The sequence below is a fragment of the Gallinula chloropus genome (genome assembly GCF_964237585.1).
Source record: "Gallinula chloropus genome assembly, chromosome: 2".
Classification (NCBI taxonomy): Eukaryota; Metazoa; Chordata; class Aves; order Gruiformes; family Rallidae; genus Gallinula; species Gallinula chloropus.
Window position 1 is genome coordinate 140,777,563 of NC_140086.1, and position 14,303 is coordinate 140,791,865.

General features: G+C 33.9%; 1 protein-coding gene across 1 annotated transcript in view; it reads left to right on the forward strand.

Annotated features, from left to right (window-relative positions):
- Nucleotides 1-3,454: 3,454 nt before the first annotated feature.
- The window catches only part of LOC311188675 (ATP-dependent translocase ABCB1-like), a 36,687-nt gene continuing 25,838 nt past the window's right edge, over nucleotides 3,455-14,303 (forward strand). The window contains exons 1-10 of the mRNA XM_084260143.1: nucleotides 3,455-3,469; nucleotides 3,926-3,958; nucleotides 4,382-4,503; nucleotides 5,346-5,400; nucleotides 6,707-6,854; nucleotides 7,499-7,544; nucleotides 9,772-9,963; nucleotides 10,691-10,862; nucleotides 11,540-11,664; nucleotides 12,421-12,592. Of these exons, the coding sequence (XP_084116269.1) occupies nucleotides 4,406-4,503; nucleotides 5,346-5,400; nucleotides 6,707-6,854; nucleotides 7,499-7,544; nucleotides 9,772-9,963; nucleotides 10,691-10,862; nucleotides 11,540-11,664; nucleotides 12,421-12,592 (1,008 nt within the window). The 5' untranslated portion in view covers nucleotides 3,455-3,469; nucleotides 3,926-3,958; nucleotides 4,382-4,405. The remainder of the gene's footprint in view (nucleotides 3,470-3,925; nucleotides 3,959-4,381; nucleotides 4,504-5,345; nucleotides 5,401-6,706; nucleotides 6,855-7,498; nucleotides 7,545-9,771; nucleotides 9,964-10,690; nucleotides 10,863-11,539; nucleotides 11,665-12,420; nucleotides 12,593-14,303) is intronic.

Genomic DNA, 14,303 nt, shown 5'->3' on the forward strand with positions numbered 1-14,303 from the left:
TTGTGAGGTGAGATTCTCTCAACATGAGTTGGTGAAATCAGTAGCTTACCTCCAGCTTTAATCAATCTGTAATGTCATCAAGGGAGATTTCTTTTTAATTCTGTAGGCTAAAGCCCTGAAGCATGAAATCTCAAATAAATGTTATCTGTATCAACTGGATACAGACTTTAAGCAAAGTAAAAATGTTATAAACATCTTGAAAGCAGAGTCTCCCATTCTCTCAAAAGCAAACTTTTGTCTTTTTCTCCTTCTACTTAGTAGTTACAGAATTTCCCACAGATAATGGATTTAAACAGAGATGACCAATCTATGACCTTTGAGCTATTTAAGGCTCATGAACTATTTAAAATTCATCCCCAAAACAGTTTGTTATCCTGTGATCAGAAGAAACAGGGATCTGCTGATATGGGAACTGTTGGGCAATGCAAATGTCATGTTATAGAAGCAAGTAAAAAAATGCCGATAAGGTTAACGCACCTGGATTGTCCAAAATTCTGTTCCATGTCTGTCTCAGCCCTATCCCACAGTGGATCAGTGGGACCCTGTAGATGATGATAACTGCAGCTTAGTGAGCTACCTCTATTGAGTTATGTGCTGAATGTCTTAAGACATTTTAGTCAATTGAAAATTCTGGAAAGTGACTTGTAGGCTCAGGAGAGTTGACCTTGTCTAAATGAAAACATATACATGAGGAAAACTTCCAATTTCACTTAAAAAAAATTGTAATTGCTCACACGTTCATTGCACTTAGTTGCTTCTATGCTCCATTTCCTGTCATGGAAATCTTTTTAATTCAAGACAGAGAAATACCTCTTGGATATTATTACTTCTGTAAGGACCTACATTGTCAATCATCTTTTCTATGTGAAAATATATATAAATATTCATAAGGTTTATTTAACACACTCATTATTAAGGAAGTAGCTGATTTCCTTTTACCTGACATAGTTTCATGGCTCCTGGATTATATCCATCTATCTTTTTTTAGAATTTTGAGCATTAAAAATTCTTACATTTTTAAAAGGTGATCATTACATCCTTTGAAATATCATGGAGAGATTGTAATGCTGTAAACTAAGGCTCAACTAATTTCCTTCACCTACTTTATATAAATGCATGGTTTGAATCCTCTTTCTGGGGCACTTTACTGCAATGAGGTATTGTACTACAAGAATAAACTATGACAAACCTTAAATCTTTATTCAAGTCCATGAAGAAGACAACAGACCATTCACCTGTCTTATCAATATACCTCTGTTCTTCACAAGAGTTGCATTTGCATGATTCTAATATTTTGGTCTGCAGTTAAGTAACACAGATCATTCTGTATTGTAACTCACTATTAAAAATTCCAGTCTGTTTCTATTAATTTATTTATCTAAATTTACTTATCCAACCTTCTACTATATGTGAAAATGTCTTAGTATTTTATGGACAAATTGATCATAAATCAGCTTCTATAATGGCAAAAAAAAAGGCATTTGAAAAATATGGTGCTCATGTTTTGTGGTGAAGTTTCAACTAGTTACGCTTCTAAGGCTGGGGATAAGCTATTGCTTTAACCAATGAACTGATCTGAGGGAAAACAGAAACTATTTTTTCAAACCCTGGTTTTACATATTTAGGGCAAAACTGGCTTCCAGATTTTGGATGGGAAGATACTTCTTTTCAGTTAGATTGACTGGCACCTACATTGCTTCTGGGTCTTTTGGTACGTTTTGGGTTGTGAATCAGCTACTATGTTCCACCTACACGGGTTTTTTAATATACTCAAGTGCACATAATGTGCTGTGGTGGTGCCTCAGATTCTTCTGTTGTTGGTTCATGACACAAATTTAATCTCTTTAAACTAAAATTATATGGTCTAAAAATGATCAGTTTTAACATGGAAATATCTGAATGTTTTATAGCAAACTGTGTAATACAAGAGATTAAAAGACAGATTTTCTGGCCTTAAGTCCTGTGCAACTGTGAAGCTATGTCCCTGAAGTCGAAGTACATAAGTTATAGTGAAATTAAAGAATTTTGTAGCTTACTAAGTAGATGTAAGATACGTACTGTTACAATTTTCCCACTCTTTTAATATCAGGCATGTATGCAGGCAGTAGAGACTCTAGTACAAATTGCTTTCTGATTTCTCCCTCTTTCACTTTCTTATCATGATTGCACTGCAATAGCATTGAGACACTTCAATGAGATAACAGATAGTGACAAATACTGTCACTTTGTCTGTTTTACCCTTAAGGTGAAACAGTTGTGAAAGACCTGCATATACTGCTCAATTTTTTGTAAATTAATTGACTTTTCTCTAGGGTGTCTTACTCAATGTTATTCAGTGCCTGCTGACATGAATTGACAGATTATACCTGAAACTGGACAAGTCCACTAAGATCAAGTCCAGCAAAGCACTTAGGCATACAAGTTAAAACCCGGAAGTATTCATATTAACTGCTATGGATAAAAGTCTATACAGATATCTCAGGCTGATTTTTTCATAAATAGATAATACTCATCCTTTATATTTTGCTCCACTGATAATGGTAAACTACCCTTTCTGAAGTAATCCTCACTCTGGTAAGACTTGATATTCCAAATCATTGCAAAACTACTCAGTTTTATGAAAATTTTTAGATTAAAGTTCAGCATGACTTCCAAAAGGAACAAACTTTTTATCTTCTGGTTAATTACCAGATTATGTCTATTTTATTTGATTAAAGGGAAAGGGGACCTACAGAGAAATTCATATAAATCTCCTTATCTTCTAGGACAGTTTTTTTATTTAACTTTTCATAAATTTTACATCTGTAAAGATGTTAAACATACATAGTTTACTATATACATTGGAATAAGTTGAGTGATTATTTTATATGTTTGAAATATTTGTTATTCTTTTCATTGAAGTAATGCCTACAGATATTGATAAAAACAATACATTCCACAATAAAATAAATGGTGAATATCAAGTAGCTTAGAATCTGAACATACATTCAAAAATCAGAAGGTTACAAGCTGAGCAGGTTTCTCCTGACCATGGCTATTTCTAAACCATTTCTCCACTGGGTCTGAAACTCATCTTGCCGTTCTGTAATTACTCAAATAAGAAATCACAGAATCACAAGGTTGGAAGAGACCTTTGAAGATCATCAAGTCCAACCATTCCCATCCTAAGCTAAACCATATCCCTAAGTACCTCATCAACCCTTTTTTTGATCATATCTAGGGAAGGTGACTCAACCACCTCCCTGGGCAGCCTGTTCCAGGCAAATGAAATACACTCTAATAAAATCCTGTTTTCTTTCAGGCTAGATGGGTTATGTTTTTCTGGATTTGATTTAGAAGAAAGGAAAAGATGCAAAAGAGTAAAAACACTGATTTTGTGTTATTTTTTTCATTGTCACTATGTGTTCAAGAATGGATTCATCCTTAAGTGTCACAGTTACCTGGAATATTCAGCACCATCTCTAAAAAGGTAAAAAGGAATTTCTGGGAGTTTTAAAGGATTAATTAAGCAAACAGTAGATAAGGGGAACTTTTCTTGGCAGAAAAAATAGACTATTTAGGCTTGTTTTCCTGGGTGACAATAATTCTGGATGGATCTTCAAGAGTTATATTTTGTATATATACTGTAAAAACACTAAAATACATTCTTACAACTGCATAAAATGTGACCAGTTAACAAAAATAAACTCTCTTGAGCAAAGAATCATTTATTTAAGGACTTTTGTTTGCTAAATAGTCTATTTAGGAAAAGGGAGGCAGAGTCCAAAGTGCATGCACTTTACTCTCCCAAGTAGGCGAGGCAACGGGAGTGGGGAAAAAAAGCAAGAGAAAGCTGGTCATCATCTGTTTTACATAAGAGCAAAGTCCAATCACGCTAAATGTCCTTAACCATACTAATTCTGCTGATTTTTGAATCCTCTTTCAGAGAACTAGACGCAAACCAAGAACAACCTTCACGGTAAGTCGATAAATATTTTTCAAATCAGAGATACTTTATAAAGTTCACAGATAACTGAAGTAGGAAATATTCAAAAGAACTGCATATTCTTTTAAAATACCATCTACTTTCTCATTTACTTTTTATATCTGTACTGAATTGCAGAAATATAATACTTATATCAATTAAATTAAATGAAGGGCCCACAGTTATCAACAAGGTACAAATACAAAATGTTGATGTTTGTTAGCAAACTCTAAGCATCTGGAATTGTTTAAACATGTTCATACTTGCCCATTACAAGGATTCACTCGCAATGTATGGCATTAATGGCTTTATTGATTTTAATAAGTATCTATGTTTTTCTTTCAAATGAAGGATCATTGAAATTACTTTCCTTGCCTTCATGGCTATATATTTCTCAGACAAATATTATTTTTACAGGAAGCTATCTTAAATCAATTTAAAATGCATTCTGAAGATTCAAAGAAGCAGAAGCATACCACAGATAGAAATAGTCATGAGATCACTGCATCCAGCCAGGATCATGAATCTGAAGACAAAGAGTAAGTATTCTTAAATATTGTATTGAAGCTTATAAGATTACATTATCGTATTTCAGATTTTACATTATAATTATAATTTATTTCATTTTTATTTTTATTTTATCAGGAAAGTCTAATAACAGAAAGCTTTGTATCAACTTCAAAATAGCATTGATTGACACATATATTTGGTGCAAAGGGACATTCTTTTTATTTTAAGGATTAAGTGTCTCCATTATTGCCTACAGTTTATTGAAAAACAGTTCTAAAATATGACAGAAATTATCTTGGAATGGACATCTTATGTCCTAGGGAGCCTGCTTTGGCAGGGGGGTTGGACCCAATGATCTCTCGAGGTCCCTTCCAACCCCTACAATTCTATGATTCTATGATCTTGGGTACAATTATGTCACTAGTGGAAAATTATGTTAAAATTTTTTGTATGACAGAGAATCAATATTTTACATCGAACATGTTATTTATTCCATGTCCCCCATGTGCAAACATTTGATTTTATAAGTTAACTTTCGCTTTCCCATTTTGAAAACCATATACTGCTTCAGTTCACAACTTCCCTAATCCGACAGTGGAACAACCAGTCTTTGGAAGCGGTGTTACACCCTTGAGAGGGGTGAACTTGAAAGAGCTTGCCTTAAATTTATAACAGTCAGGAGCTTACGCTACTTATATAAAGGTTTAGATAAAGGCCTCCCAAGAATGCTCAATAAATCAAATTAATTTAACATACATTTCCCCATAAAATATTTCATAATCATATTTTAATTAAGCTTCATTAATGTACTGCATATTATTTCTGTGAAATGTCACTTTTTAAATGCATTAAAATTATCATACGTTTTAAGCAAGGAAAAGAAGAAAAAACCAGAAAAAGCTAAGATGGTCAGCACATTTACACTGGTAAGATTTATTCTCTCTATATATACACACATACATACACACTTAGATATATACACACACACACATATACACACACACATACCTGCATGCACATTTCAAAGTGCAAAAAAACAAAGTGCAAAGAAAAAATTGTTAAAATTATGTTAGAGTACTGTATATTCAGTCAGATCTCTACCAAATATTTTTGTACAACACAATATTTGATAGCAATCAAGCATCTATTTCTATGGATGCAGTTTTATTAAAGAAGCTGTCTTAGCACTGATAGGGAGTCTTAGGAATCTCCCCAATAAGTTATGATAAACACACCCATACTGTTTGTGAAAGGTAGGGATTTCCATATTCAGTCATTTCTTCCAACACAGTGAAAAGGGCATCTGTATAGCTAAGATTATGTGTGGTCATGTCCTCTAAATTACCCAAGGCAGGTACTAATCATACTAATTAGCCCCATTAATCATTATTCAGTCAACAGGGTCAGCTGTAAAGGGAAACTTCATGGCACTGATGAAAATTATAGTTAAAAATTGTGGACTAAGAAGGTCTTTAAAATCAAGAAAATATTAATGTACTGTAGGCTTTAAGACAATCTATTAATATTTAATCGAAGTAAATCCTAGGTTCTCTTTCAGTAATAGCGAAATGGTTTATGTTTTGTAGGTTTAGTGTGCATAATATGCAGCAATGATATGGCAAATAACAAAAATCTAGCCCATGATGCTGGCAAACACCCAATTTTTCTGCTTTGCTATACCAGCTTGCACTTGTAAAATACCACTAAAATTTCCAACAGTAAATTTAGTATTTTACAACAAAGATTAAAGGCAATAATTTTGTAACAGATGAGCTCAAACTTTATACAATTCATTGGCTAGAGATATTTAAGATTTCAGTAAGTCTGATAACGTCTACAATACAGGAACATTTTTACTGACTGCATGATAATTTACAGTAAAAGTAATTATCACAATTCCATTAATTTCTTGGAATTTGAATTTTAAATAGCATTTCTTACATCTTGTTTTCATATGGCCTTTCTTACCCAGATGCAGGTATTGATACGTTAAAAAAGTACACTTCTCTGGTTTTATGAATTTATAGAATAAAAGTGCTTACATCAACATTGTTCATTCCTGTACATTTAAGGGTTTTTTGTAAAGTGAATTTCTAATCAGATAAAATTGTAGTTTTGTGATACTAGATGTAAAATCGATACTTTTTTCTTTATTTTCTTACCTTTGTAGAAGTAACATTGTGTTAGCATGCTAATACCACAGTTAGAACAAATTTCTCTTCTCATTCACAGTTTCGATACTCCAGTTGGTCGGATAAGTTGCTAATGATATTAGGCACCATCATGGCAGTAGCCCATGGAAGCAGTCTACCTATTGCAATGGTAATTTTTGGTCAGATGACTGATAGTTTTGTTGGTTCTGGAAACACAAATTTTACAGGTAAGAATATATCTGCTATGAGAGAACAATGACCCATATTTGGAAGACAGCCACATAGATTCAAGTATCTTGGCATGCAATAATGACGTCAGAAATCACAACTTGCTACTATGCTATGATGCAAACTAGTAACTCTTGTGTTTGCTGTAACACCTACACTACTGATTTTTTTTTGCTCCTAATTAGTTTCTGCATTATTAGATTTTTTTTTCCCAAACTATCTACTACAATGCACATTCAACAAATCGTTTAGCTTTGGCTGTCATAAATAGAAAGGGGCTGGTTTTCCATCTCCTCAGCATGAGTTCCTGTTGATTCCTTTGCACTCTCTAACAATTATAGTTCACAAAGTGAATCAGATCACTAACTAGATCAAACAGAAAATTTACTACCAAAAATAAAAATACTTATTTTCTTCTGGATCAGTTTGTTGAATAGCCTCATTTACTAAATCAGAAGTATGAAAACAAACACAAAGGAGGGCAGTTATACGCTGCTGGATACATGATAGAGGAGTGGTATCAACTCACAGTTAAACCAGATTACGTTGTCCTCTGAATGCTCACATTAGATGTTAAACTTGTAAACAAACAGGTTTGTTGCCTACAATACTATCTAATTAAATCTTATTAACACTTTTGCAGGGAATGCCTCTGTATATCTTGCCAAGCTGGAAGAAAACATGACAAGGTAATAAGAAATTGGTATTTCCTTTTCTTTTTTTAATGTAGACTCACATTATTAGTCAAGCCATTCTTCTCCCACAGATGCTTTGCATACTTTAAACAAAACAAAAGCAGTGGTTCATTGGATAATGTATATAACTAAAGATTTGCACATGAGATTATTGAAGGCACTGGGAGAATTCTTGAAGAGCTCCAGCCATTCCCAAACAAAATACAGTAAAAGAGACAAGCTGACACAAAGAAAGTGTAACTGTGAATTTTGATCTGTATCAACATCTAAATGTTGAGAACTGCTTGTTTTTAAGACTCTAAGAGATGGTCTACTTGAGGGACATCACACATGCCGTCTCGTCTTTTAGACGTTACCTCTGCAAGTGCAAGTACGAATAAAAAGCAGCCCAAGTTTCTCTCTAGAAAGAAATTGCTGAATAAGGAATGTATTGCTTATTAGCAGCACAGGAATAGATTATCTTTTCTAGTTTCTAGATAGAGCCTTGAGTCTTCACTGCTTTGAAGAAGCAGCTGCTTGTACCCACCCTGTGTTTACCTAAGAACACCTGTCAACAGGTGAAATAATAATAAAAACTGTTTACAAGGACAAAGTTCTCACACAGGCGTGTTCATGTACAGAGCTATGCACGTGGACTTAGTTGTGATTTTTACTCAACAGTTTGCATAGACCCCAACCATTTCTCAAGAGAAAAAGAAACATTATTTTACCATGTATTGAGCGTCTATTCTCTGTTAAGTTTCAGCAGTGACTTTACAGAATATATATTTCATCAGCATGAAATCTGACAAAGATAGCAGTTTTGATAGAATTTGTCACGAAACAAAGTGCAAGCATAAACCAATTATTTGAAGTGATGTAACATCATAAAGTAACTGTCTAAGGTAACTACTGCTGTGTTTTGAAATGGTCTTCTTGGGTTTAGTTTGGTAGTTTTTATATGGAGTTTTAATGGAGCTGAAGATGATCGAGGCTAATATGCAGCTAACCACCGTTCAGTTAGGCATTAACCCATTTATATTCAATAGTTTAGATAAAGTTCATTTCATAATGACTATAATTCCAAAGTCCCTGAATAAATTGTATGATATCATAGCCACAAAAAAGACTGGATTAAAATTTGAAAGCCATTCTTTCCTTTCTTTGAGCAGAGCATTTGCACACCTGTTTCTGCAGTTTGCCTCTGCCAAGTTTCATGCTACAGTTCTAAAGAATCAGTATGCATAACTTACTACATATGGGTGAAAGTCCTAAAAGTTTTAAATATTTTTTCCTAATTATTGACTTTTATATAGATGCAGTAGTCTTACAATTACATGTAATATACTCCACAAATATTTAGCCATTGGTTTTGGTCATGTTGAACAAACGAGAAATCAGTTCAGTTGCATTTTTCTGACTTAGTTCTGGTTTCAGTTCAACTGCAACTGATTCCCATGTCAATTCTGAATCAAAAAACCCCCAAATCTGGTTTAATTTTGCTTGAATAGTTTAAAATAGTTATTCAAATTCAGTTTCAGTTTGGGAAATATGGTGGTTCACACATACCTTGGTTTTGAGTTATTCAAATTCAGTTTCAGTTTGGGAAATATGGTGGTTCACACATACCTTGGTTTTGATTTGACAACCTTCCCCTTGAACAGATGTGAGCAAATTTAAAAGTAAAATATTATTTATGAATAAAATCCAGCACAAAAGAATTTTTGATCTAATAGCATTTTCTTGCAATGGATATATATATATATATGGTGATGCTGTATTCTCAAATCAGGAAATAGCATGCATGCATATGTGTATTTATACAGACAGACATGTATGATGTAAGTTTGTGTGTAAATATAGATACATATAATTAAGACAGTCCATACATGTTAAAAATGTTATGAAGCTTTTAGAACTGACACATTTAAGTGAAAAGTATAGTTATATCTAAAATATAGTGCTAAAATAATCTTATGGGAAAATATATACTCTATTGACAAAAATAAAAATTACTGTCTAACAATAATTCCGTTTAGTTTATTGCATATCCGAAATCTGATATTAAATACTACTTGAAAAAAACTTGGCAAGTTTTACAGAGAAGTATAACTCTAATATAAATAATACAAACTAATTCAGGTCTGAAACAGAAGTAAGCATCAAACTAAATAGAGACTAGCAAGGTAATTAAAACTGATTTCAGACAATTCTGTCTTTTTTTTTTTTCTTTTTCTTGCAGATATGCATACTACTATTCTGGAATAGGAGCTGGTGTTCTTCTTGCTGCTTATATCCAAACCTCATTTTGGACCCTAGCAGCAGGCCGGCAAATAAGAAAAATCAGAAAAAATTTTTTTCATTCAATTATGAGGCAGGAAATTGGATGGTTTGATGTAAATGATGTGGGAGAACTTAATACTCGTCTTCTAGAGTAAGTACACTATACTTTTCCCAATGTTATTTTATTTTATTAAGCATGTATGTCTTGCCATTTGTAATGTATTTTCTAAAAAATGTTATTATTTCATTGTGAAGTGAAATTTCACCGTGAAATTAATTTTAATTATTTCATAGTGAAATTAATTCTTCAAGTTTTCCCGTGGAGAGTCTCAGAGACAAGTTCTGATACTTCTTATAGTGGACAATGATGCCAGAAAAGCATTTTAATAAATTCTCTGAGGATTACTAAAGCCCAGCCTATGAGATTACCCCCAAAAAGAGAAAACATAGTTCATTTTTTTGCACACTGGGGACTGAACAATGTGCCGACTGATCCCAGCAGTGTGAAGAACTTTAACTGCATGACAAGCTATTTATTTCTCTTTGCCAACATTTAAGACATTATATTTTCTTCCCAGATATCCCACAGTTTCCAAATGGATCAAAAATTTGGAACTATGGAAGTGAGAGTAATTTTGCACTGTAGGCAGAATTTCAACCATTTCAGACAAAATTATGTTCATAGCATAACATTTTCACAAGAAATATGAAATTTTCCTTGACCACACTATATAGTGCTCTATCTTGAAGCAAACTGTTATTTGGAGTAATTGAATAACAAAGATTGTCCTCAACACAGATGTCCCTATATCAAAACTGAAAAGCTTTCTTGTGCTGTCTAAATTTTCCTTCCTGTCTGGATCTAATTTGTTTTTCAGTGATGTCTCTAAGATTAATGAAGGAATAGGTGACAAAATTGGATTGCTCGTTCAATCAGTAACAACATTTGTAGCAGGATTTATTGTTGGTCTCACAAGAGGATGGAAATTAACCCTTGTAATACTAGCAGTCAGTCCTGTCCTGGGACTTTCAGCAGCCCTCTGGGCAAAGGTAGGTTAACATACATTCAGTGTTATGTTTCATAATAATGAGATATAACGAAATAAATCTATACATCTGTAATTCTTACTGTTAGAATGTTTTGCTTTGAGTAATTATAGCTTTAGACCTTATGTACGTAAGGTATTAGAGGAACTGTATGTAAGTACCCTTATGTAGTTTGAATATTATAATTCACATAGTTTGAACAGTTTGATTTGAAGCTGTTATAATGCCAGTATAATGTATGTTTACATAGAAGAGGAAGTAAGATACACAATTAGAATCCACATCTATAGCTGCTGAACTACATTCACATGAGTACTTGTTCTGTTGAAAGGAATAATTGCACTTCCTGAAAAATAAGTGAATAAATTAGACCAAGCGTTGGTCTCAGACACAGAGTTTCTTTTCAGAGTTGTTAACAGCTGTGGTAAGAAATTTTAGACAGATTTAGGTGACAGAAGTACTAAATTACTGTGGGATTGGAGTGATTTACATTTGTAGATTAGAAGTCTACAGATTTTTTGTAGTATTTTATTTCCCTTACATTTTAAAGCATATATAAGCTTTCTCTGTCTTGAGTGGCTTCATATTGGAAGAAAATGACTGTGATAAAAGCCGTTTTGAAGTGCTTGAGCTCATTCTGTTCTTCTTAAGTAAAAATAAGTAAAAATCTCCCCTATTAGGTTCTCTCTGCTTTTACTGACAAAGAACAAGCTGCATATGCAAAAGCAGGTGCTGTTGCAGAGGAAGTTCTGGCGGCAGTCCGTACTGTCATAGCTTTTGGAGGACAGGAAAAAGAAATTAAAAGGTAAGAACACTGTTTTCTTTCATCAGCTGATTTTAAAGTAGTCACTTCAGATGGTCTGAAATTTTCTTGTATCTTTGCTATTGAATGTCTGTCAAAATAAGTCTTGTACTCCCTGTATTTTTAGGTAATAAGTCTGTTTCACTACATGTTGAAAAATAATTACTTATTTTCCTGGAAAATAACAAAATAAATTGATATATTGTCTCCACTCTAACAAGTGTACAAACCATGCTAAACATCACACAGTGCGAACTTTAGACAAAACAAAAAAAAAAGGTCCTGCCATGATAAGAGAAGATGGTATCCTTGGTAATCTGATTACTCAGTAATTCTTGTTGTGAAGGTACTAAAAAGCAATATGTCTATTTCCACTATACTGTACAACGTAATTCTTGTGATATATTTTAACCTTTTATCTTAAGCTAACAATTATAATCTTAAAACCTGTCACGAATGGTTCATGATCAAAGTTCACTGACCTGCAGGTTATTTCAGGAACTTCAGTGACAGTCACTGAACTGCAATGTCCTTTTTCTTTCTATATACCAAGCTGACTGATGTTGGCCTTTTGTAGGAGTTACATTAAGGTCTCAGTGCCTCACTACCAGGCTTACTTAGTACAGTCTTAGGGTTATATGTTTTATATATCCTGTTGTACTTTGTAAAAGTTCTTTTCCTAATACACCCACAGAGGTTTTAGTGCTGTGTGCTGTTGTGCAAGTGTGAGTCTATTTTGAACTCCTATCTTTCTTCCAGATACCATAAAAATTTAGAAGATGCTAAACGGATTGGAATAAAAAAGGCTATTACAGCTAATATTTCTATGGGTGTTGCTTTCTTATTGATATATGCATCATATGCACTTGCCTTCTGGTATGGAACTACCTTGGTTTTAAATGATGATTACACCATTGGCAAAGTTCTTACAGTAAGTATTAATGACTAAATTACCAATACTAGTGAGAAATACTAAAGAAAATACATTAAAGGCAACTTGTTGGACTTTAGTAAGAATTATGTGTCAAAATTTTTCTCAAGAAAAAGATTCTCACCACAAGTCTGTATGTTGTTGCTATAGTATCTTAAAATCTAAATAAAGCCAAATAAAATACATTATTTTCAGCTGCTTCTACATCTTTTCTGACTTCATAAGGTCAGACTGATATAGAAACAGTTCTATCAAAAACAGAAGTACAGTGATCTTCCCAATTGTTTGCAGATTTGTGGGCCTGAGTGTATTTTCAGGATGCAAATACTTTTTTTTAGCTCTTGCGTGGTCTCTGCCCTGGTCAGGCCACACCTGGAGTATTGTGTCCAGTTCTGGGCTCCCTGGCATAAAAAAGACAGGGATCTCCTGGAGAGAGTCCAGAGAAGGGCCTGGAACATCTCCCCTGTGAGGAAAGGCTGAGTGAGCTGGGACTGTTCAGTCTAGAGAAAAGAAGACTAAGGGGGGACCTTATTAATGTTTATAAATATCTTAAGTATGGGATGCAGGAGGAAAAGGCCAGCCCCTTTTCAGTGGTCTGTGGAGACAGGACAAGGGGCAATGGCTGCAAGTTGGAGCACAGGAAGTTCCGCACCAACATGCGGAAGAACTTTTTCACAGTGAGGGTGACAGAGCCCTGGGACAGGCTGCCCAGGGAGGTGGGGGAGTCTCCTTCTCTGGAGATATTCAAGACCCGTCTGGACGCCTGTCTGTGCAATATGAGCTAGGGAGCTGCTTTGGCAGGGGGGTTGGACCTGATGATCTCTCAAGGTCCCTTCCAACCCCTAAGATTCTATGATTCTATGATTCTAAGTAGATCATATTATTGACACTTTTCTTATATTTTGCTCCATAAGAGCTTAGAATATTTTCTCAGTATTTTTAGAAATTGAGGGGGAGAAAAATATACTTACAACTAGGAACTATGTCACCATCTAACCAAAGTAAGAAAACTATGACTCATAAATCATAACATCAATTCTTCTCATGATGTGGCAACCATTCTAATTTTGCACAAAATATCAAACAATTATGGTAAGAAGCATAACTTTACCCAGAACAAAACTTGGCCAGGATCATATGTATATATTTATATATATTTTTAAAACCACCTGTTTTCTTTTCTTTGAGAATCATTTAAGCTTGTGAAAAAATGGCTCTGTTTTGTGTTATTTGTTCTTTTGAACCTTCCTATTTTTCCGTAAAGTCAGACTGGCATACAAAACATCTCAGTGAGGTTCATGCTGTTGTGTGTATAGTTTTTGCTTCTAAGTATTTGCACTGTAGTTAATTGGAATGGTGTTTTTATAACATCACTGAGATTGTGCTGCCTTATCAGGTATCACATCTGTGAATGAGCACTGTTGGAAAAAAGATGATTGGTATGATGGACCTTTGCTCTGATGTACTGTGGCTGTTATTATGATCTCCATTTGAACAGTGTGTTATTACTTTTCTTTTGAGACTAGCTGAAAGCAATAAACTATGCTTCTCTGAGAAAATAATACATTTTTCTTTTTGTTTTTTCTTGTTTGCTTGCACTCTCATTCCAGCAGAGGGACCCTTTATTCCTTTGTGATGGAGAAATTGGATTTATATACTTCTACTATATTGTCACTTGGAAAGCAGAATGTTAGTGCTTTGCATATCTGTC